The sequence below is a fragment of the Silene latifolia genome, chromosome 3 (genome assembly GCF_048544455.1).
Source record: "Silene latifolia isolate original U9 population chromosome 3, ASM4854445v1, whole genome shotgun sequence".
NCBI classification, from domain to species: Eukaryota; Viridiplantae; Streptophyta; class Magnoliopsida; order Caryophyllales; family Caryophyllaceae; genus Silene; species Silene latifolia.
In genome coordinates, this window is record NC_133528.1 from 31836620 (window position 1) to 31861308 (window position 24689).

At 36.8% G+C, this 24689-nt stretch overlaps 1 protein-coding gene and 1 long non-coding RNA gene across 2 annotated transcripts; both read right to left on the minus strand.

Annotated features, from left to right (window-relative positions):
- Positions 1–16293: 16293 nt before the first annotated feature.
- LOC141647512 (uncharacterized) lies at positions 16294–19225 on the minus strand. The gene is made up of 2 exons (XR_012545755.1): positions 17437–19225; positions 16294–16437 (listed from the first exon to the last, which is right to left on the minus strand). It is a non-coding gene; the product is annotated as an uncharacterized LOC141647512 (long non-coding RNA).
- Positions 19226–19855: 630 nt separating this feature from the next.
- On the minus strand, positions 19856–21178 carry LOC141647513 (splicing factor U2af small subunit B-like). Its single transcript, XM_074455726.1, has 2 exons — positions 20626–21178; positions 19856–20501 (listed from the first exon to the last, which is right to left on the minus strand). Exons 1-2 carry the CDS (start codon positions 21018–21020, stop codon positions 20075–20077), a joined length of 822 nt encoding a protein of 273 aa, XP_074311827.1. The 5' UTR covers positions 21021–21178; the 3' UTR covers positions 19856–20074.
- Positions 21179–24689: the final 3511 nt, after the last annotated feature.

Genomic DNA, 24689 nt, shown 5'->3' on the forward strand with positions numbered 1-24689 from the left:
ATTCTCCTCGATTTGAGCAAGCTTTCTTTAGACAAAATGGTCACATCCCAGTTGTTGTTTGTCTTATTATGAAAAGTGGTTTGATATTTAACTCATTTATAATTTTAGATGGATAATATCCGTCTAAAGTCAGAATTTGAAAAGAAAAAATGGTACTATACAATAGGGCTTGTCAAACATATGGGCGGGCTCGGGCCACGTTGCACCAGGACAAGCCGGGCTAGTCTTTGTGAACCTGGACATGGCCCGGTAGGAGGGACAGGTCATCACGAGCCGGATCAGGCCTTTTGAGGGTGAACCCAGAATTGGCCAGAGAGCGGATTGAAAGAGAATCTAGTGTGGGTCTAGTTGAGAGCGGGTCGAGTGAACTTTACTCGGGTCCGACCCTAGTTTCTGACGGTCAATTTTCTTGAGTTTTACCTACTCTAAGATTTAACTTCAAAAATTGGCTCTCCATTTTAATTTAGGAGAGGTTTTTCAGTCATATATCTTAAGAATGAGCGTTTAATTCAAGAATTGAAATAGAAAATTTTTCTAAATCTTAATATCATTTGTTGATTTTAGCAAAACAGTGTTAACATTGGGAGGATTTGATATCATAAATCTTCTTTTCTCATCAACTTTTCCAACAATTTGAAATTCATTTTTCTTCTTTGAATGATAAGTGTATTTTATATGTTATTTATACTCCCATTACAATACATTTTAAGCCGGTCGAATTCAATGTGTTTTAAGAAATGTCTCTCTCGCATAGTTCTCCCATTTTGCAGGTTATAAGCTACTTTGGAACTTAAAGAAATGGATTGTATACGTGGAAGGAGGTAAGGAGTAAAGAGGAGAAAAATTGAGATAGGAAGAGCTGAACTAAGAAGAACTATATCGAGTAACAATTACACGATCTAGCCTGGTGACTCGAACGAGTAAAATTAAACTTACTCGTTTACGTGGAGCTTAATTTTGTGGGATTAACTCGGTTTTTAGGAAATAATTAATGTGATGTATAAATGATAAATTCTATCGGGAGAGAATTAATAAAATATCGTTATATTATTGATAATCTGATGAGTTACGTGGACATATGATTTGGTATACTCCCTCCCATCCAAACCAAATGTAACATGGGAGGGAGCACAAGTTTTAAGAAAAGAGAGAAAAAGTAAGGGTAGTATCGGAACTGAAGTAGGAACACTTGTAACTTAATTAAAAGAAGGCAACAAACATGATGTCACCGGATGTAAATAATAAGGGCGTATGAGAGGTCTTTAATAATGTTGTTTTACCAAAAAAAAGGAAGGGGTAGTTTGGTTTGGATGGTCCGAATAAGGTAAGTGTTACCTTTGATTTGGACGAGAGGGACTATATAATACCTCGTCTGATACCTTAACCCTAATTATGGATCTAGAATATTCTAACTTATTTCATAACATAATGATACATCTCATATTCTAATAATATACCGTAATCCTCAACATCCCCTCTCAAACTCATGCTAATTGGAAACAATATCCATGAGTTTGCACAAAAAAACAAAATAAGAAAAACCAATCTTCATCTTCTTCGTCTTCATTAATCTTCTTCATCTTCGTAAAGTTGGTAAACGAGTATAAAACTCGCTAGAAAATTTTTTCGAACAAGAATGTTAAGTTTTTTGGACTTGTCGAATATTAATTAATTTGTAGGAACACTAATCGAACCTAAAAATTTCATCAAAATGGAAAATTATCTGTTAATTTCAATATTTATAGAACGTTAAGTTTTTCGAATTCAAAATTTAATTGCGTAACTCACCAGTCATTTTAGATACCACCTTAAACGAATTTGAAGATCATTAATTAAAATGTCAAAGAGAAAGAATGAGATTTCGAGGCTGGATTATTGTTAAACTCCTCGTTAAAAATCAATCCATATGACGTCTGTCTTCTCAACCACAGAAAACAGGGGAATTGGAAATACTTCCTTAGAGCTTGGTCCATGCTTTCTCACACAACAAATTCCTACTCTGTTTTTTTATTGAACTTTGAGTATTTGGAAAAAGAATATTGTAATTTTCATTTTGATTGAAAATCTCACCGGTGGACGCCGTAGTTTTCCGGTCACCCACTGGTAAGAACGCGGAAGCGTATCCCGATACCTCAAGAAAAAGGCTCTGATACCATGATAGCTCCTTGGACCAATAAAATGGATGTTCTCTTCTCCTCGACAGGCGTGGCCCAGGCCCATGTGCGATTTAACAATAAATACTCTTAACATCGTATTAGGTTAAAGCTCTACGAACCATCATTCATTCAGCAGCACTTTTACATTACGTACAACATTAGAACCCTAGTTTTTTCTATTTTCGTATTTCGCAATCGGATTCAAATCGTTCTTCATTCGGTATTCAATCTTTCTTCGTTATTCATTATTGCTATTTAATTATGTCTTCTATTATATTGTTTTTTACTATTGTTATTCATACGAGTAGCTAATTTCCTTCCTAGGGAGAAGGGGATCGACGAATAGAGATTAGGGGTTATTAATCTATTAATTACTAAAAAGACTATCGCTTGATTAGCTGTTATAAATCTAATCTATTGAAAACTGGTCAGGATTAACTTGTTAGTATTGTGAATTAGTATTATTGTCGACTGAATTAATACTGAAAGAGACTTACGATAATTAAGTAGATGACTTAGACATAGTGACTGCATGCTAAGCACCGTATTAAAAGTTATATACGTGCCGACGGACATATGTCTTTAGGTAGTCAATCTATGTTTATTAACTAACCCTAAAATCCCCTAATCGATACTCATTATGAACCGGATTCCCTATATTCATTTTATATATTTGATTCCGATTAAATTACAATCAATTTCATCGAATTGTGACACAAATAGTCTTTAATCTATTCATAGGTAACTTGCTATTAATCGTGTTTTCTCTGTGGGTTCGACCCTTTTAACCACTAGCTATTGTTTGTAGTACTTAGGATTATTTTTGATATTGGTGGTACGACTAAGCCACCCTGCTATTGTTTGTAGTACTTAGGATTATTTTTGATATTGGTGGTGCGACTAAGCCACCCTGTTATTGATTTGCTTTCTTGAATGACTGAATTTCTGTCACATTTCTTTCTTGTAATTTTGTAAGTTCTAATCTTTAGTTTTTTCTAGTTGTTCATCTTCTTTGTTTTTTTTTTCCCTCATGGGGTTTTGAAGTTTTTGACTTTCATATTGAAAGTTTTCTCTTTACACTTCATCTTTCTTAGTTATATTATGTTTAATTTAATAAATTAAATTTTTTGATTTTTTTTACTGTCTACATCCGCGAGAATGTTGTACAATGATTTCATTTAAGCTATCAAAAAAAACTTAATAAGAGACTATCTCTCCCAAGTTTTAGTTAATTTTATCTCTATACATTTTTTGGATTTTTTTACTATGGTAACCCCATATTTTTCAAATTCTACGAGTTAACCTTCCTTTTTTATGGGACACATATGATAACTCTGTACTCTATTATTACTTATTAACGTGACCCTTAACTTTTATTCCGTCACTTTTGTTCGTTAAATAGCTGGCGTTTAATGACAATTTTTTTTTCCGACAATGTAACTCTCCTATTTTCAAAAATCTTACAAGATAACCCAATCTACTAGTAATAAAAGCCAAGTTATTTAGCCAATTTCTATTGGCTCCTGCTTTTTAGGGAATTAAAAAGCACATTTTTTTCTAAATGTAAACAAATAAAATCCTACAACCAGTTGTATATTAGCATTATACAACTGGCTCATTTATATTATATTTAGCTGAAGCCCATTCTAATATTTGTTAAACAAAACACTCTTCCTCTCCAAATCTCAGTGTAACCAAACGATTATTGCACCCCCTTCTAAACCTCTCTTAAACGACAAAGCTTCATTGTTCTTTAATGTGGAAGACTTCCATACTCGTTTAAGTCCAACCAAATCCGATTTTTCAGCTTCAATGTCGATTTATGAACTCATAAATTAAATTCACATAAAGAATACGAGTTGTTATGAAAAGAACACGAGCTATTTTAAAAAAAAAAAATACGAGCTTCAACTTAATTGTAATGTACTTTCAAAAATACGAGCTAATATGAAAAGAATACGAGCTTAAACTTAATTGTAAGGATTAATTAATGGGAATAATTCATACTATGGACGCCCTTCCTATAATAATCTAAACTACGTTTTAACTCACTATAATCCTAACTATCCCACTTTCTTCCGACATTACCCCCAAATGACTAGCTACCTGTTATTCAGGTAACCTATGCTTAAATTATCATATATGTCTTTATTTTCCTATTTTCTCACCTACTCAATCTTAATCACTCCCTTAATCTTTGTCAATCTTCTTCCTACTCTTACCCAATTCTAAACCATATCTCAACTTACCCAAAAACACCAACAAATTACAATTCCTACTCACATGGCCTAATTAATTAAAACTTAAAAGCAATTACCCCGTCACTAGCAATCCCCACCCAAATGCAAAAATTTCCAAGATTTTTACCCACAAACCATCCTATGCTTCATCAATGGCCATTCCACCATCATATTCATAAGATCATGGCAACTGACAATTTTTACCATCATTTCCAACACCAATAACCCTACCTGACATTAACCCACAACTACCAAGCAACCCATCGACAACCAGCAGCACGTTCGCCCACCATTCGAGGCGTCATCGGCTCGACCCTTCTGCATCCGAGCATCGTCTGTGGTGCCACCACCACCATTGTTCAAGTCAACCTACTCGATTTGCGTGTTCAGACACCAAATGAAACAAAATGAAGGAGATTATGAATATAACACCCCGGTTTATGAAGGAGCCTTTAGCAAGACGTTCCCTAATAAACCGGGGTGTTACAAAGTGGTATCAGAGCGAACGATCCTCAGGCCTAAACCAATGAACCCAATGAACGTAGGATGTGTCCAAGTAAAATGAACCCCTGGGAATAAACTGATAGGAGCTCACAGTGCGGTTAAGAAGGCGCCCTTAATACGTGCTCTTTTGCCCTCTCAGTTTTGAACCAGGCAACCCAAGAGAAAATGAGTGAATGGGGTAGTTAGAAGGAAAACCTTGGATATAAACGAGTTGATGTATACCTTGAGACCCATATATTCTACCCATTCGGCCGGACAACGTTACAGTAAGTGTTTTGTATAAATGATGACGTGACCATATGATGTCGTGGAGATGAGAATAAATTTTTGTGTCAGTTTAATAATCAATGAAGTGTTGGATTGTGGTAATCGTGAGCGTGAAAATAATTGCGAATTGATAATATTTATCTGGATGGATGTGAATGATGTGTTGATAGTGCTATTATGTCTAGTGATATACGGTTATGTGATCCCGAAGCCATGCTAGTATAGTATTGTGATAGTAATTAGAAACTCTATTGACTTACTTGTTTCTAGTCGTAGCAATCGTGATTAGATGTAAGGGGTAGGTCGGGATGCGAAGGGACTTCTATGGGATAGATGTTTACGTAAATACAAAAGTGTGAGATTTAAGTTAGGATGAGTTAGTATCGATAGTATGGTTGTAAGAGCTTGGAACATGGAAAATGAATGATTTAGTGTTGAAATCCGTTTTGTTTGATTCTTACTCTGTAATTGATCTTGCTGTCATTTCTTTTCTGTTAATTTTCTATGGATGAAAATTTTATGAGAGATAGCCTCGTGAGTTAGTGTTCATTTGGCGTTGGTTTCATGCTTATAGGATATACGGATTAGGAGTAATAAATGTTTTAGTGGGCTGTGGTCGGAAAGTTCCTGTGCAGTGATGTTTTGACCAACGATTTTGTAAAAATCCCCATTTAATTTGTGTAAATGATTTTTGCATAATTCCAACTCCATCGACTAGAGGTTTCGCATATGTTTTCAAATTGATAAGCCACGAAAATTCTTGATGTCTCTATATTAAATGGTAAGCTTTGCAAACTGACCCAAGTTTCGGACCAATTGCTGTCACATACTTGTTTGGACCAACTGAGTTGTAAAATTCTTTAAAAATTGAATTCTTGAACTTTCGACCTCCTTCTTTTTATCACGAACTATTAACTCTCTGTATGTTATGAAAAGTAATGTAACTCAAGTTCTCGTTGAACGGCTGTTTATTCGTGATTTTTGAAAGTTACAACGTGAATCATGACCTGTAAAATGTGCGTTCTATATTAAGTTTTCATATAGTTGATTGATTAATTCATGAGTCTTAGTAATGTGAAATTATAATGTTTTATATGATGATAGTAGCACGCATGTTCAGTAGTTATATACCTTAACAAGTGATAAAATTTAAAACTTAGTGATAACATTGTTGGCACGATTGCATGAATAAAATTTGGATAGCTTAATTGATTCCTAATCGAGGGTGGAATGTTTATACGAGCCCAATTGTTTGCATACTTTGTATACATTTGGCATGGTGTAATGTCTCCGGGTGTGCATCTTATTTGCATAGTGGTCGGGTATATATATAAATATAGAACTATATTGTCATATCTTGGTAAGTTGATGGTGTTAAAAGTTAATTGATCGTTCTAATATACACGCATGAATAATTATAATAATTGTGTCTAAATGTTCACACGTGTAGGGTGTCATCTGAGTTCCAATGTCTTCTATGCGAATTTGTGTGCCTCTAGTTATACTTAGTACTTTCATTGCAATAAAGTATTTCAGTTGAACCTAAACCTATAACATGATAATAAACAGTGTTGTCATTTCTTATTGAATATGTTCGTTATTACAATGTCGAATATGCTAAAGTGATTCTTGCAATTGTATGGGTGTGATATAAAGGAAACTGTTTGATATAACACGACAATTGACATATTTATATTCTCGAGTCGTTACTACCAATTATATTAAAATAAAGATTGTGATGATAACTATGTTGACAATTATAATAGGATAACCCTTTGATGATTCACATGATATGCATTGGTTTTAATGATAGTCGTTATAGTTGCATTTAATTGAGCCTACGAGTTGCCTAATTATTTAAGTCGTGCAAATCAGAGAAGTTGTCCAAGTTGCTAATCTTTTACCATAGCTAGAATTCTACAAAGTATATGATGGCAAATGTATGTTTAAACCCTTTATGCGATATCGTTTGTTTTACTGGAAATGAGTTGTACTAAGTTGCTAGACACAGTTGAACGAGATGGTTGCTAAAATGTCAAACACATGTGTGATATGGAATCAATGTTGTTGTTGTCAGGGATCATATGTTGTTACTTTTATTAGCGAGTATGTTTCAGAATTTATATCAAACAAATTGGCTAATTCGTGTTGTATGTCTGATGAGTCAAAAGATTTTGATTACGTGTTATGTTTTCTATGGTTTCAAGGTGTTAAGTAGTGCTTATGTACCGCATGTTTTAATACTCCTGGTGATTTATTAGTGGAAGGGCGGGTCAATTGTCCGTAATTGGTAATGGTTTTGACTTGGGAGAGGAATTTGGTGGAGTCAATGTTAGATTGTATGCTGGTTTACGTGTATTCTTGCGGTTGATATTCCTAAAGTGGTTGTTCCCTGGTAGATAATGCGAACTATGATGATCTTGAGTTGACCAAAACCCTGGTATTACAACAGTTACCCCGAAAACTTGTTATATAGCTTTCGCACACTTAAACCTCGAGGATGAATCCTTTGTCTTAACACCCTTGTGTCTTAATTTGTTAACTTTCCATTTTGTAGGATGGATCCCTACAATGTACACCCGCAAGACTGTTACATGTCACTTGACGATGACTTTAATGAGCATTGTGAGAAACTTTGTCTTTGTCATGGACAAGTATGGCCATAATGGGCACCCGAGTACTTAACTAATACTCGATTAAGAGCGTATACCCTTATCGATTCTATCCCCGACTACGGCATACTAAAGGACAAAGCAAACGCTTTTATATGAGGGAGTTGACCACCCATTGCATGAGGCTATTCCGTGACCCCAAATTATGGCGGCGGGGCGAGATACCCGCCCGAGCATACCTTTGACTTTATAGCGGTGACCCGAGATATGAATTTTACGCTAATGTATCGATGCCGAAAGTACGACGGAACCACCCATGCCGGACTTCGGGAAGAGGTGAACCAGGAAGGGAATGACATAGAAGTCACAGAATCGGAGGAAGCGCAACCTAAGGACCGTTAGGTTAGGGCTAGTAACACCATGATCGGTCTGTTATGAAACCGTGTAAACCTTTGGCTCCTTCTTATTGTTCTTTTAGTTTGATGTTGTGTTTTAAGTCAAGCATGAGCTAAGTAACAAGTGTTACTTGTTGACAATCGATTAATCCCATAATAAAACCTTGTTTTCGACTTTAATGTTTTCGCAATCTTTTATCATGTGTTCTTTTCGTTACATGTTGTTGATGGTGTTTTGTTACATAGGAATATGAAAGTTGAGAAGAGGTTACGAGGACGTAACCATGTTTTTAGTTGGGTAGGATTGTAAAATCTTAATGTTTATGTTCCACTTGTTTATAGATTGTGGTTTTGATCAAGTGGTAGATCGTAGTTTTGACCAAGTCGATGTTTCGTTGCGTGGTACCCACACAAATGAGTCCTCTATGTTGTGTAATTAAACTTCTTTGTTATGGTGCTCGATAGTTTGCATGAGTTCATGAGTGGTGATAGGGTTGCATGAAGTAAGTTCCGGGACGTAACTTTCTTTTTAGGAGGGTAGAATGTAACATTCCGTTTCACCCGCTTGAGTTCATGAATCCTTGTACTAGAAAATTTGTTTGGTAGTTGAGCGAACTTCGGGACGAAGTTCATTTTAAAGGGGGAAGACTGTAATACCCCGTATTTTATATTGTTTATCGAGTCGAGTAATTGTCTGGTCGTATTGATATCGTAGAATCTAACCATGCGTAAGCTTGTCAAGACGGGTTTAACTGAATGAGATCACGTAACTAATTCTTTTACCAACCACGCGGACCCATAACATTTACCCACTTACCTAATCACGCTTACCCATGACCCATTTACCTTCTAACCTAAAATTTAACCTAATTCTACCCCAACATCCTAAACCCTACTCCTCCAACCGCCTACCTCTTTTCAACGGCCCATATCTCAGCCTTCACGCAATTCGAGAAAGAGAGAGAGAGCGTGGGCATTGACGGCGCAGCAGGGAAGAGCTTAGGGTGGTTGTCGACGTGGTTAGGCGGCCCTGGTGGTGGTTGTCGTGACGGTTTAGGTAAGCAGTCATCATTCCTTTTCTCTTTTGTTGGTTGTCAGGTTGTGGTTGTTGTCTCGGTGTGTCGCAGGGAGGTAATAAAGGTGGTTGGTGTCGGGGTAATGGTGTTGGGTGGTCTGAGTCGCTCCTTTTGGTGGAGGTCAAGTGGGTTTTGGGTGGTGGTGGTGGTTGTGAGAGGCGGCGGCGCAGGGGGTAGCCAAAACGGGTTTTGGGTTACGGTTTGAGACGGGTTTAGGTGGGTAGTTTTGGGGTGGTGCCACCGTGGACTAGGGGAGGTCGAAACGGTGGCGCTATGGTGTCCGTGTGCGTGGCTATACGGGGAGCAGAGTGGTGGTGATAGGGTGGAGTCTTTGTTGACAACGGCGGTGGGTCGTGGGGTTGTGTTGCGGGGTCGTCTTGTGGTGGCAACCGTGGGAGGTGGAGTGAACCGGGGGAGTTCGTGGCCACGGTCGACTCACCGGCGGGAGTCGACCCCGGTGAGGGTGTTGGTGGGTGCTCAGGTCAGACCCGGTGTCTGACCTGGCGGCTGTCACGGTGGTAGGGGGCGCGTGGGAGTTCGGGAAACGGGTTGGAAGTCGTGGGTTTGGGTGTGCTTTAGTCGGCTTTGATTCGCTTCTTTATTGTTTAAATTATCGTATTTCGTAGTTAATTTAAATTCCCGAATCATTTAAATGATTGATTTAAATTAAATCCCCGAGTCTTTTAAAATAATTAGAGACGGATTTTGAGTCGGGTTGTTAAAAGGGAAAAGTTACTATATCGGGAAAGTTTCCATTTTAAGAAATTCTATTTTTAGTAACTTCTATTTCGGGAACGGGAATAGTTAAGTAATTGGTTATCATTTCATTATCTTTCAGAGGGCGAATTATTGTGGATTATCACTGAGCTTTCGACTATTTGACTGCAGTTCTGAGGTAGGGAAATACACTTGACTTACTGTTGTTGTTAAATTGTGTTGATTGTTGTGTTCCATGTGACCAAGCTGTGATCGTTGACTTGTTCGTGGTTGTGATTATGTTATGTTTCATATACTGGAGTGCGGTGGATTGAACTGTTCATGTTGACTATGTTATCTCATCATTTTGATAGCTGGCATGATTTCATTCATTTGTATACATATTAAGTTGCATTGATTATTGTTGAGCACTGCATATGCATTGGAGGTGGAGGATGTTGAGGTGATATGGTGTGGTGATGATGAGGTTGTGATAAGGCCCAGGCGGGTTCTGCAGGACTTGCCCTGGTGTCCTCAACAAGGGTCGGCGCAGATCGACTACGGTCGATGTATATAGTCTACCGGGGATCGGTATGGCTGGGTTGTCCGGGTTATGAGTTATGAGATATGAGTTATGATATATGAGTTGAGGTGGAGATGGAGGTGACGGAGGAGCATGCATAGCATATTTTTGTTGTTTCATTGTTTTCCCTACTCAACCTCGTGGTTGACCCTGTGTATTCGTGAACACCTGTGATGAACCATAATGGGGAGCAGATTTGACAGGTACTAAAGATTAGCTGACTTGGGAGCTATGGGATGCGTGAGGACTTGGCCAATCTACCTAGAAGTCTAGACCACATAGAAGACTTTATCACTTAATTTATTTTCCGCTGCGGGTTGTATTTATCTTATATTAAGTATTAGTTGGATAATTTGTAATAAACATGTAATCGTTAAGTTTTAATTTAAAGTACTTTGGTATTGTTGTACTTTGTTATTCACTACCTCGGGAAACCGAGATGGTAACGGTCCGGTTTATTAGGGAACGTCTTGCTAAAGGCTCATTCATAAACCGGGGTGTTACAATGAAGCACAAAATCAAACCGTGATTTTTCATAATTTTAGATCCCCATTTTAATTGGGTAGTAAATGTTAATTTGGGATTAGGATGGTTATGGAGTAGTGTTGTTATGGTGGCCGTAGGAGGTCCATGAGTCGGGTTAGCGGTTCTGTGGTTGTGATTGTGGGTGGACAATAACGGTTGTGGAGGTGGTGGTGATATGGTGATGGAGGAGGGATTGGGATGGCAAACAATTAAGAAGGGGGTGGAGTCAGGTAACTAAAAAAGCACACTAAAATAAAGGAGGTAAGTTAACTTGTTAAACTGAAGATTATATTTAGGAAAGAATTAAAAAAAAAAAAAAGGTTCAAGGAAGAAGAAGAAGATAGAGGAAGAGAAAAAAAAGTTGCAGAAGAGGGAGAGAAAGAATGGTGAAGGAGAAGAAGGAATAAAAATAAGGGCTGACCGGCTTTCACAGGTAATAAATGACCAAGTTTAACAGGGAAGGGTGTGGGATAGTTAGGATTATTGTGAGTTAAAACGTAGTTTGGATTATTATAGCAAGGGCGTCCATAGTATGGATTATTCCTATTAATTAATCCTAACTGTAATGTACTTTCAAAAATACGAGCTACTATTAAGAGAATACGAGCTATTATGAAAAGAATACGAACTTAAACTTAATTGTAATGTACTTTCAAAAATACGAGTTAATATGAAAAGAATACGAGTTTAAACTTTCAAGAATACACGGAGATGTAATTTCTTATTGTTTTTCCAAAGCCATTGATTATGAGTTAAATGTTTCATTTTTCATTGAAATTTCATGCTCCTTTAATGTTCATGTTCCATTGATGATGATGATGATGGTTGATGCGTGCATTTTATATAGTCTTTTTAAGCCTTATTTGCGCGCATTTCTATGTATTTTACGTAGTATTATGCTACAAATGTCCTTCGAGTCGTGTACTTTGGTTTGCTTTGTCTTATTTGCAGGAATGTACGTACCAAAGAGAGCGGAATTGAGCCTTTTATTGTCTCCCAAGCGTGCATATAGGAGATTAGTAGATTTGGAGCGAAAATACCTCTGCCTTGGGATGCGTGAAGTCGTCTTGGAAGCTAAATCAACGTCTTATGGACTGACTCAGTGGTGGATTCTTCGATCGAGAGTTTTTGCTGGCTTGATTGCTCGATCGAGACCTTTTTTATGGTGAAGAGCCCTCGATCGAACTCCTGCTATGTTCGATCGACAAGTGAGTTTTTGGGGTTCCTCGATCGAGTAGATATTATGCTCGATCGAGAAGTTTTTGCTGGAAGTTGATCGATCGAGTTGTTTCAGATTGCTCGATCGAGTACTTTGTGATCTGACGCAAGATTTTCTTGCGTAAACTTATTTACTTAATATCTTAGTTATCGTATTTAGGTTAATAAATATCTCTCCTTTATAAAGGAGAGACTTAATTAGGTTTAGGTATCTCTTAATCTTTTCATTAACTTTTAATCTGTCATTAATTTCAGAACTCTTTCATCATCTAGTTTAAAGTTTTCAGACTCTTGTTCGACGCTTGCTTTCAATTTCCGGATCTTCGTTTGTGTAATTCCTTACTCTCTTTATTTCATAGTATTAATTCTTTCTTGCAACATTTAATCTCTTGTCTCTTAATCGCTGTTAGGTTATTAGATTTAGTATTTAGTTTATGCAATTTCTATTGATTCATCGTTTTACCATGTTTAATATAGTTTTATTTATCGCTATCAGTTTTATTATCGTTATGAGTAGCTAAATTCCTTGTTGCTGGGATTAGGGAAGCCATGATAGTAAAACATTGATGCTTTAATTAGTTTAGGAGGTTTTAATGTGAGAATTGTTTTATAGCAATATAACAGTAATTACTTGGTTGAGTGCACGCGACTATTTTAATTAACCCGGTTAAATTCAGACCTAGATCGAAAGATTGGAATGAATAGACCTGTTATGAAAAAAATTCTACCCTAATCAGAGCGAAAGCTATTTAGGAAGAATCTAGGGCGGATAGCGGACCGGAAGGACCTTTCCACTACCCTTCTCACATCAGACCGACGGGCCTTACCTTTAGCTGATTTGCGTAATATCATGGTGAACCGACATCCTAGCATCTTTCTCTTTATTTGATCATATTATATTTCACTCTTGCCAATTTTAATTGTCATTTCGTTTATTGCTTTTAATTCAGTTTATTAGTTTAGTTAAAACAAATCAATCAAAACCCCCCAATTTGTGACCATAGACAGACTAAATAACAAGTAGATAGTGACCGCCTTCCTGTGAATACGATACCCTGCTTACCTCTACTACATAAGTTTAGGCCGGTAAGGTTTTATTTTTGATTGGTTGCGACAGCCGTGTCAATGGTGATGATACATATGTCGTTTCAACCGCCTTCGAAACTTCCTCCACTATTGGTAAATATTGATTAAATTCTTATTGATTCTGATTGAAGAAAGAGAGAAATAATAATTGACAGATTAATTTAATGGGAGAAGATGATTAATTAATTGCATAATAAAGAAAGATGGAGAAAGAAGAAAAGTATAGAAGCAGTTTGAGAGAGAAGAGGGTTGAATTGGATTACGTAGTATTGTTTTAGGTTTTAACAAAAATAAATAAGAAAGACCAAAATAACCTTGGATGTACAATAACATTGTACATCTGGATGTATAGTCTATGAACTGTTAGGGTCCTCCATGTTCATTTCATGTTTAATTACTCTCTTTCTAAATTACTCTCTTATCTTTTGTCTTTTATAGTCTCAGTCATTTCAAATTAAAAATAAAACCATATACGGAGTATTATACTCCGTATATATTTTTTTTTTGCATAAATATTAATAATAGAAAATAAACAAAAAAAAGACAAATTAAAAATCCATGTCTTATATATAACCTGTTCTAATTATTTTAAATATTATGCATTCTTAATAATTTAATTTAATTTGTGACACTATATGTTCAAATGTTGATTTGTAGTAAATAAATTTATTAAAAACAAAAATAGAACACATAAATTACATACTCACACATTCACCTATACATCTAAATATTAGGGCAATAAAAATTAAAAAAGTGTAAAGTTGGTAATCACCACTTATCCTTAAATGCTCCCAAAATAGAAAAGAGGGACAATAAAAATTAGATTGAGAGAGTATATTAATTGAAACTTGATGAAAAACAAGATGAGTTTCATCACATGCTTATACTCCCTCCTATTCACTATATTCTTCCCTATTTTCTTATTCGGATTATTCGGGTTTTCTTCTCTATTTCCCTTTTTGGGTTGATTTGTGTGGTCCAAATTAAATTGCATGTGGGGTAGTGTGTTTTGTGTGGTCAAAATTCACTTTCTTATTTCTTGTGCAAAAAGGAAATGAGAAGAATATAATGAATAGGAGGGAGTATTTATTTTGTTCTTATTCGTACACCTCACAAATTAATTTACTTTTAATATTAAAATTTTAAAAGCACCTCGTGCAATTTCTACACAGGTTTAAAACTAATTTTTTACAAAACACGCATGCTTAAAACTTACTCCCTCAATTAATCATTTTCCTCACATTTTCACTCAATTACATAAAAATATGTCAAATTTTACTTTTACCCCTTCACTGATCAAGTATTGAATGAAAACTCCAATAAATTCTTTCGATATTAAAAAAAAAAAAAAAAAAACTTAGCAAGATTCTCTAAATTTCAAAATATAGATCCCCATGCCTGGTAATATAATCATATTGGAATTCGATTCATGTGTTCCATCCAAATAAAAAAGGAGTAAGTTTCCTGAAAGACGGTCTCACAATAAGTGTATTGAGAGATTATTTTAAAATTTTAAAAAAAATTGCTACTAAAGCTAATAAAATAGGTACAAATCATGATTAAAGATAAAATAGGTACATTTATTTGGTAAATAAGTATGAAATTACTATGTCACGATCAACAATAAAAGGTCACGAAAAATAAATAAATAGGTATGGAAAATTGGTGTCTCAATAACTTAACGAAAGACCGTTTCTCCTAAGTTTTGGGGATAAAGAAGATTGTCTTTAAAACCCATTGAAAGTGGGGTACAAATTGAGGAATCATCTGTGAACTTTAGGCATAAAAAGTGGATTTTATTGTTAATAACAATGTAGTTTAACTTAAATTTGAACAATTATGGTAATGAGACTTTAGAGAGATGACAGTAATGAAAATTAATATTTTCTGGGTAATCGAGAGAAAAACATGGGAAGAATGATTAATTGAGGGAGTGTGTTTTAAAGCATGCGTGTTGTGTAAAGGAAAAATAAAAGAGAACTGAAATCAATAATCGCCTCACCTACTTGGGCCACTTGTTTAGTTGTTTGAAATCTGAATGATGGAACCATTTACACACTTTTGATTTAGAAATTTCCAAGAAGGTTTCCAAAACTCATTCCCTTGCTGCCCACACCACTAGTATCCCCACCCCTGCCATTTTCGTTTTATCGTCCAGCACCAATGACCTCCCCACTCAACCCTAAACCACTACTACACCCAGAAGAACCCACACCCATCGCAATACCACCCCACAACCCCTCACGCAAAAAAAACCAAATGTGGTGTTTTCAAGGCAGGAGAAGGGGGTGGAAGTGGTATTCTATTGAGTGTGGGCTGTTAAGGGGTGGGGTGGTGGTTAAGGAAGTAGACACAGAAAAGGGTAGATCACTAGCATCGGTGGTAGAATCGCCGGCGATCAGCAGTAGAATCCCCGGCAATCAGAGTGGCAAGGGTGGGGTTGATGGGGGAAGGATCTTGAGTTGTGGTTATAAGGTGGGAACGGGTGGTTTGGTCATTTCTATTGATGGTCGCAGCAAAGATGGAAGTTTTGAAGAGAACGTACTCCTTTCCTTCATAGCCCCTTCCTTTTACGCTAATACAAACCAAACACCCCACAGTTTTAAACCAAAACAGCAATATGTGCTTCACCATCAACTTTATGGACATTTATTCAAGAGCCATATATGACCTGAAATCCACCTTGCTGCACTCAAGCCTACCGCACCATCCCGGAAAACAGCTCCTATGATCTCACAACAAGCCAAACAGTACACCAAACATCAAAGAAACTGCAACTAGCCATAACAGTATGCTTGCATTACTGCCCACCAAGCTCACTTGGCATGGGATACTACGACTCGGACATGCCACAACCTTATAGGCGAATACATATCTGTGTCAGACACTCAGACTCATCATTACTCAATTTTGAGGCACAAAAAGTCTGCTGAAGTAATATAAATTGTCTGAAACATATAGTATTAAGTATTAACATCATTACAGATTACAGTTTAAAAAGAACATCCTTACAATTCATATAAAATGCTTCATACACTACACCTTGACCTAGTTCCATCATGGCAGCCTCCCTTTCTGCCTATGCTTACAAAAATTCAGGATTGTTAAGGGTCAAATTCAGATAGAAGAATCAAAGTAACATAGTTTAGTGCAAAAAGACTGTGTCAAACATATGCAAAGTGTCCTTCCCCCCCCCCCCCCCCCACAAGGAAAATTAATCACCAATATAAACTCGATTTGCGTACACATAAATGCCTTATATAAAGTACTCCTCTACAAGCTCGCCACGTAAAATACCTAATCAATCTCAGAAACATTATTCAATCTAAAATAACCCCCCACTAGTCCAGCACCTAAAACCATAAGCTCATACCACAAACATATTCTTGCTCAAGATAGTGATGTTTTTAAGCATAGATGCTGCAGAAACTAGGATTGAAGAAGAAAAAGAATCTGGCTAAAAGCCCCAAAAGACAAAACTCCAGAAGTGACTTTATCAAAGGAAACTGACAATCTACAGTATTTGCATCATAACTAAACAAGGAAATAAGAGGAACTGCACAAGTCAGAAAAGGAAAAAGGAAATATTATTGAGTTTTTCAAAATTCAAAACAAGCTGGTGAATCAGAGAATACATTTTCCAGCTGTGCTGCCTGTGCTTCAAAATAATCACCTCACCTTAAGCCATAACGCCAAATACCCAACTGCGTCTCAAGCACAGTTGCCTCAATGACGCAGAAACAGCTATTCAGGACTTCCAAATCATGCACTAAATAATGTTACGTATTTATGGGGGATGAGGTGATATCGCCATATTGGTGAAACACACCTCTTCCATTCACCCGATAAGTTGCCGGGTGATAAAGTTTTGATAAATGGGGCTAATCAAGAGGATTGGAGGGAGTAACATATCTAGCGCTACTTACGAAACTATATCAGCAAGTAAACGTCATATTCATCCTTGCTTCAGAAATAGTACCACTAAGAATGGATAAAATGGCCCGGCACCAGAGTAATAAACAGAAAAAAAAAAAAATATATCACACTGAAAGATGCAAAGGATAACCTAGGTGCACACCTGGTAGCAGCAGAGTGACTAGAATGCATCGCACCAGAATCAGGAAGATCTGACAGTGCGGCATCTCCAAGAACTACTGCATTAGTTGTGTCATGTTCATCGTTGCTTTAGTTTCCAGCTAATGCTTGTACCCTTGTAAATTGTAGGATACAAAATAGAACTGGACTTAAGCTAAAAGCAGTGACAAAATTCTAGAACTGCTAGTTATGATTAGAGCTGTTCAAATGCGGGCTTGGGCCGGACATGGGCCGGGCCGTGAAAAAAAAGTTGCCCATTAAGACTATAGTGGGCGGGCCGGGTCAGAATTATGGGCCAATTATCCTTGCCCTTACCCGCCCTTTAGTCAAAAGTCGGGCAGCCCATGGGCTAATGGGCCGAAACACTAAACTTTAACTGTTAATTACGTATTCGGTATAGAATGACTTCAATTTAAACTACTTTTTATATCTCATACATTGATTTGAAATTTGAAGTTAGGTGTTATAATATATATGGATAGTGAAGAAATACATATAAGGGTAGAGGTAAAGATTGAATGTATACATTATTGTAACTTGTAATATACGATAACTAGTGGTGTTTGACTATATGCGCCTACTGGGAAGACAATCAAATTTTAATTAGCATGAAGATATTTGGAAAGACAACAGTTTAGGTTCGACTTTATTAAAAAAAAATGCTTTTATTTTTTTTTCATTAAAAAAAATCATTATTTATAATATAAAACAATTAATATACACAAATAAATTGAAAATTTATTATCTGATATTTTTAATGGGCCGGGCGGGTTGGCCCGTTTGAAAAAGCTCGTGTCCATGTCCGGCCCATTTACTTAAATCGGGTCGGGCTTGTCCAGCCCACGACCCATTTTTTAGAATTTTTTGTGTCCAAGCCCGCTAAAAATAAGGGTCGAATGGGCCGGGTTATTGGGCGGTATGACCCATGAACAACTCTAGTTATGATTTCTTACTTATTCTTGTTTAGAGTTGCTTTTAAGCTCTCCCACCACAATAGAGTTAACCACCGAGCCTTTATGATTGAACCAGAGGTCATAGATACATTTAAAAAACTCTGCACCATAATACTCTAAAATGCACATACATACACGCAGGGTTACCGGATTCGCAATTCGTTCAATTCGCTTTCTTAATTCTAATTCGCGATTCGCTCAATTTAGCGAATTCAATTCGCTGGCGAATTACATTATTTTAAAATTCGGTAATTCGTCGAATCCAATTCGCAAAAGGAAATCATAATTCGCTAATTCGAATCAATTCGCCTACTCTACAAAATGAATAAAATACGAAAATTATTTTAGCAAAATTTAAATTTTTACTTAATTTAAATCAATTCACATTACATTTAAATTTTTAAATAAAAAGGCTCCATTGGGAACTCAAAAACCATAAAAACCACAAAAACCTAGGAACACACTTATTAAGATTTAAGAATATTTGAAAATAAAATAAAATCAAAAGGCGATCTGCCGAACTAATCTTCCTCCTTGAACCTCCATCATCACCCTTCATCAAAAATCACAATTATCCTTTTATATCAACAAAGCTAAAAAAAAATCATACTCACTGTCAGAAATCAAAATCAAATTAAAGCTAAATCTACAAATCTACAATAGTGAATCAAATCATTGTGCTTGGCTTCAAAGTTCAAACTTCAAAATAATCAGGTATCTTGTCTATACTTCAATTTTTCCTGACTTTTTTTTTTTTATTTTTAGCAATAATCATATAATTCGCTCATCTCAACGAATTGGGACGAATTAAGATGAAAACGAATTCGGGGGGGGGGGAATTAGGTAACCCTGCATACACGGTTGCTTGAATGGAGTACTTTAAACCTAGCGTAAGTAATTTAGACTTAGATAATTGGAGCCCCCTTCAAACTGAATGAAACTACGACAGTAACGATAATCACACACTCGAAAGGTGCCAATTAAATAATAAGTATGGCTGCATGATTAATATGTCAATGTGTCAGCACTCAGCAGTATCTCCATGGCTTCATGGAAGGCTGGCCACTATGACACCCAAGATCCAAGAAATTATATCATCTAGTAGTCTAATACTGTATGACATAAGGAGCGAGCCACAACAATTAAATTCATCATCTTTGAAGTGTAAGACTTTAGTCAGTTGGACTATGATATGTCGTATGAATATCAGTAACTACGTAGTATAAGCTACTACATTCTAGAATCAGATTCGCAACAATTTGATCTTAATTAAACATGTGCGCATAAGTAACAATTAACAAGCCAGTAAGTCGATACAGCTAGTATATCAATAAGTATTAGCTACTACATTCCACAATTTGAATTTAAATTCACTTAAAAAACTACCAACATTAATTCTGGTAAAGCAATAACACTGCAGCATATAAACCGAAACATTCAACAGGCAGGTAAATAAGAACAGTCTACTGCATTGATTCAACAACAATGTGTCCAAAACAAAGGAGACAGGTAAAACAACAATAAGACTCATAATTTATAATCATAGTACCACCACACGCTAAACACAACCTAAAAACTGAACTACTCTAACACCATTACTACTAACATTTAACAACATAGTACTCAAATCATCAATTCATCATTCGTCAATGAGACAAACCCTAATAACTACTGTCCTTCACGCTCACGGTTCCACTGCTCAATCCTAGCCCTCCTCTCCTCACTCCCTTCCCTAGCTGCCTGAGGACTGCGGCTCCTACTCCGTCTCCTTCCACCACCATTATCATACCTCCTATCCCTATCTCTATCTCTGTCGCGACTCCCCCTCCCCCTATCCCTCTCTCTGTCCCTCTCCCTTCTAGGCGGAGGTCCCCTCGGACTCCTGCTTCTACTCCGACTCCGACTTCTCCAATGCCTTGGATTATAAAACCGTCCAAACAACTTCCTCCTCAACTCCCTTCCAATCATCTTCACATGCATAAAATTACAATAACCACCTCGATTACAACTATCCTCCTCATACTGCCGACATGTCGCCTCCCTAAAATCCGTCACTGGTGAAAAATCTGCAATTATGGGTCGACCAGAGTAATACCTGTTCAAAATACAGTATATTTCACATTCCATATAAAAAGTAAACAAATGACTGGAACAGACAGAAAATATAAAAGGTAAACAAATAATTGAGAGGAAGGGAGAAATAATAATCGATACAGTACCGTCCTTGCAGCGCCTTAAGCGCAGCAGCAGCTTGATCCTCCTCGCGAAACTGAACATAGACATTGCCAATCATGTGATCAGCAAGATTATCACAAACATTAAGCGTTTCGATGTCGCCGAACTTGCGAAGCTCCTCAAAGATATCTTCATAGAAGTCCTCAAAGTGAGATTGAAGCGCGTGAGGGGAGATCGGCTGCCCCTGCGCGTCGACGCCAGGGGTGATCATGTCGGGGCGTTGGTACATGTTGGAGAGGAGAAGTGTTGGAGAGATGGTAGGGCGATTGTGAAGACGCGAGCAGCGATCACCGTGACGACACGCGCCGATCTTGAAGTAGAAGGGGCAGTTGACGCGGTCTTTTTCTGTGCCGAAGATGGAGGCGAGGTGTTCCGCCATTGATTAGGGTTTCTAGGGTTTGGAATTGGGGGAGTCTGATTTTAGGGGAGGAGGTGATGGGGTTGATGTATTTGGGAGTTTTGGACGAATGCTGGTGGCGTCACTGTCGCATTAGTTCCTCTCTAGAGGGTGAAACTTGGTTTGTAATAAACACCTTTGATTAAATTAATCACAAAATCTCATTTGTGACGGCACATATCCGTCACTCTTGAGTGACGGATACCATTTTACCTCACAAAGTACCCACTTTTTCTCTCTCTGCAACACTATTCATGTGGTCCCCTTTCTCCACTAACCCATTTTGTTACCATTTTAACTCACAAAATATCCGCCACAAATGGTAACCCGTCACAAGGGAGACCAATTGTAAATTAATTTAGGTGTGGGGTGTTCATCGGTCCGGGACCGGATCAAATTTAGTGGACCGAAGATCAAATAACGGTAAAATGGTGGACCTTGGACCGGACCATAGTTATATTAGTCCGGTCCGATCCGGACCATAAAGAGGTATGGATCGGACCGGATCATATGGACCAAATAATATATTTTTTGTTACTTTATTAATTCGACGAATACTTTAATTTATATTAATGACCTCGATTTTTTTTGTTAGAGTAGTAGAATATGTCAAAGTAATATTATGAGATTACAATTTCAGAATTATTCGTTACAAAGTTTGGTCCGCGGTCCATTCGGTTTGGTCCAGGACCGGATCGAAGACCAAACTTATGTAAATAAGTGGACCGTGGACCGGACCAAATAAAGTATGGTTCAGTCCGGTCCGGACCAAATTGCGCGGTCCGGTCCGGTCATTGGTCTGAACCATTGAATGAACACCCCTAAATTTAGGGGTTTTAAAGGATGTACCCATGTATTTTTTCGGATTCTTCAATATACTCTCAGTTTTTCAAAATCACGCAAAATATGTCCTAAATTTAGTAAATTGTTCTATAAATACCCTAAATGTTACTCCCTCTTATTCACTATGATATTCCACATTGCTTTTGGGTAGTTTTTAAGAAAAATGAAATTTGTGGTGGAAATGGAGAAAATGGAAAGTAAGAGGGGAAATGTGGGGTCACAAATCCGAAGAACCACAAATTATAGACTAATAAGAAAAGTGGAAGATCTTATTGAATTTGTCATTTTAGGAAATGTGGAAGATGTTAGAGAATAAGAGGGAGAAAATTTTTACAATTTTAAATATTATAGTTAGTCGATTTTAGTTGATTATGAAGGAAAAGTAGATATCTATATACTCAACATATTCATATATGCTTTAATTTAATTTGTCATAAAATTAACAAGTGATCTTATGCATGCAAACAATATAAAATATAGAGAAGAAATCATCATCTTACATTGTGATTTTCAGATTTATGGGCACAAGTGAGTTCACCTACTCACTTGTTCTTGAGCTCTCCAAATGGAAGAACAAGGATTCAAGTATAGAATCCCTCCCAAAAGCATATACCCAAGGAAGTCTCTTAATAACTAATATTATTTAGATCTAGAATAATATTAGTTTTACTATAAAATTGACACAAGATAAATTGCATTTTTTTTTTACTCTTGAAAATCTCGGTCAAGAGGGAGTATATGTGAGTTTATTTCTCTAGAATTCTCATAAATTGTAGAGAGTTTTTATTGCATTTTCTTACTCTAGAAAATTAGATGGGAAGAATGAATAATAATGTTAAAGAGAAAAGCTCTTCTCTCTTTCTTGTGGGATGGCCGAAAAAAGAGCATTGGGTAGTATGCCCAATGCCTTTTGTTTTTGCTCTTCTCAAAAGCTTAGGCTTGCAAGGCTAGTAGGTAGTCTTTAATCATTATGTTTTCCACTAATATGAAAACACAATATTAACCCAATACTCCCTCTAATTTCGGCACTTTCATAATAAAATGGATGGTCCATTTTATTTTGTCATTTGTCAATTTTGTCACATGTAACATGTTACATGACATGTCACAATGTAATGTATTTTTAACATATTAAAAATCAACATACTCATAAAATATGTCATTTACAAAATTGACTAGTAATTCGTAATTACTCGTGCCAAAATGTTTCCAAATTATAAATTACAACATTCTGTATTTATAATGATTTATTCATTCCGTTCAATTGTTTTCGTAAACAATGATTTCATCTAAGTAATAAAACAATTCGATTACTTAGACCGTGTCTCATTTAATCATATTTACAATAAGATACGTAAATTATACTCACAAAATCATCCGTCAATTTTAAGCAATTTAATTAACTCGTATCGGTATACGATTAATTAAATAATCAATTAAGAGTATTTCCCTATAGGTATGACCTAAGGGGATCAATGATCACCACCGCCGCACGACGTAATGTCAAACTCTAGTCAGCCAATCATTACCGATATGTGTGGACCAGTTGACTGTAAAATATTACATCCCACATGTATTCTTAAAATGAGATTTAATAATGATATTTAAATCATGTGATCGCACTATTGTTGAGGACACATTTCCCAACAGATTACTCATCTAGAATACGCAGAGCAATCAATATAACGTTTATTTAGTCATCAATGTACAATTTTTGCAACAATATGCAACCATTAAAAAACTCGAATTTGGATACTTGGGTATTTTAGGAACTAATCCGGGAGTTTAAGGGTATATAAGAGTCCCTGGGGTGTCATCGATCGTCAGCAAGAAACTTAAGAAGCCGATCAATCTGCATCAGCCATGACTTCCGCTGAAATCAGCAACCTGGTTCTACGGCTCCTAGCTACCGTGGAAAACTTGAAGACTCGTCTCTCTCATGTTGAAGACAAACTTGCAACTGGGAAATTTCCTTCTTCTGATATTAAGGAAAGGGTTAAGCTCCTTGAAAGTCGACTACTTGCCAACCAAAAAATCAACCCCAGTTGGAAAGCTACCAAAATCACTGAAACCAATTCCTTAGGTGCTCTACCAAACAAAACCAGACGATCCCATGGGTCCTTCCCTGATTTGGGTATGGCTTATGCCGCAACCTTGGAAAGACTAATCTCCCAAGGAAAGCTCGAATCGACTGGTCCAACTCCGGACCCCCTGCTAAACAAGCAAGGTCGAAGATGGAACAGAGAACTATATTGTCAATATCACCAAGGTCGCGGACATGACACTGAGATGTGTCCCCCCCTAAAAGGCGCCATCCTTAATATGATCGGAAAAAAGCATATTACCACTACCTCCCTCAACAAACAACAAGAACAACCCTCCTGAAAACCCTAATAAAGACAGTGAGGAACCTTTCCTGGACTGGTTTCATCTCACCTCTCCTAACGATGAGAAAGTTCATGCAATTGATGAGGATGGCATTCAAAGCGGTATACTCGTGCTCTACGTCTCCATCAACAACATATACTCAAAGATGCAAGTGGCCATAGATGATTTGAACACTCGGGTAGCTAATTTGGAGAAAAGGTTTAGTGATACTCAAAGTGAACATGACCATTAAGGAGAAGACAAGCGCTCGATTCACCAACCAATGAGTGCTGAAAATGAGGAAATGTCTAATGACTCCCACTCCCATAAATCCACTAACAAGGAACATGAAGTTACCTCACCAAAATCTCATTTAAAATACCAAGCAACATCCCAAAGACGGTCCATTGACAATGACCAAATTTTGTTTCTGCTCAAGGT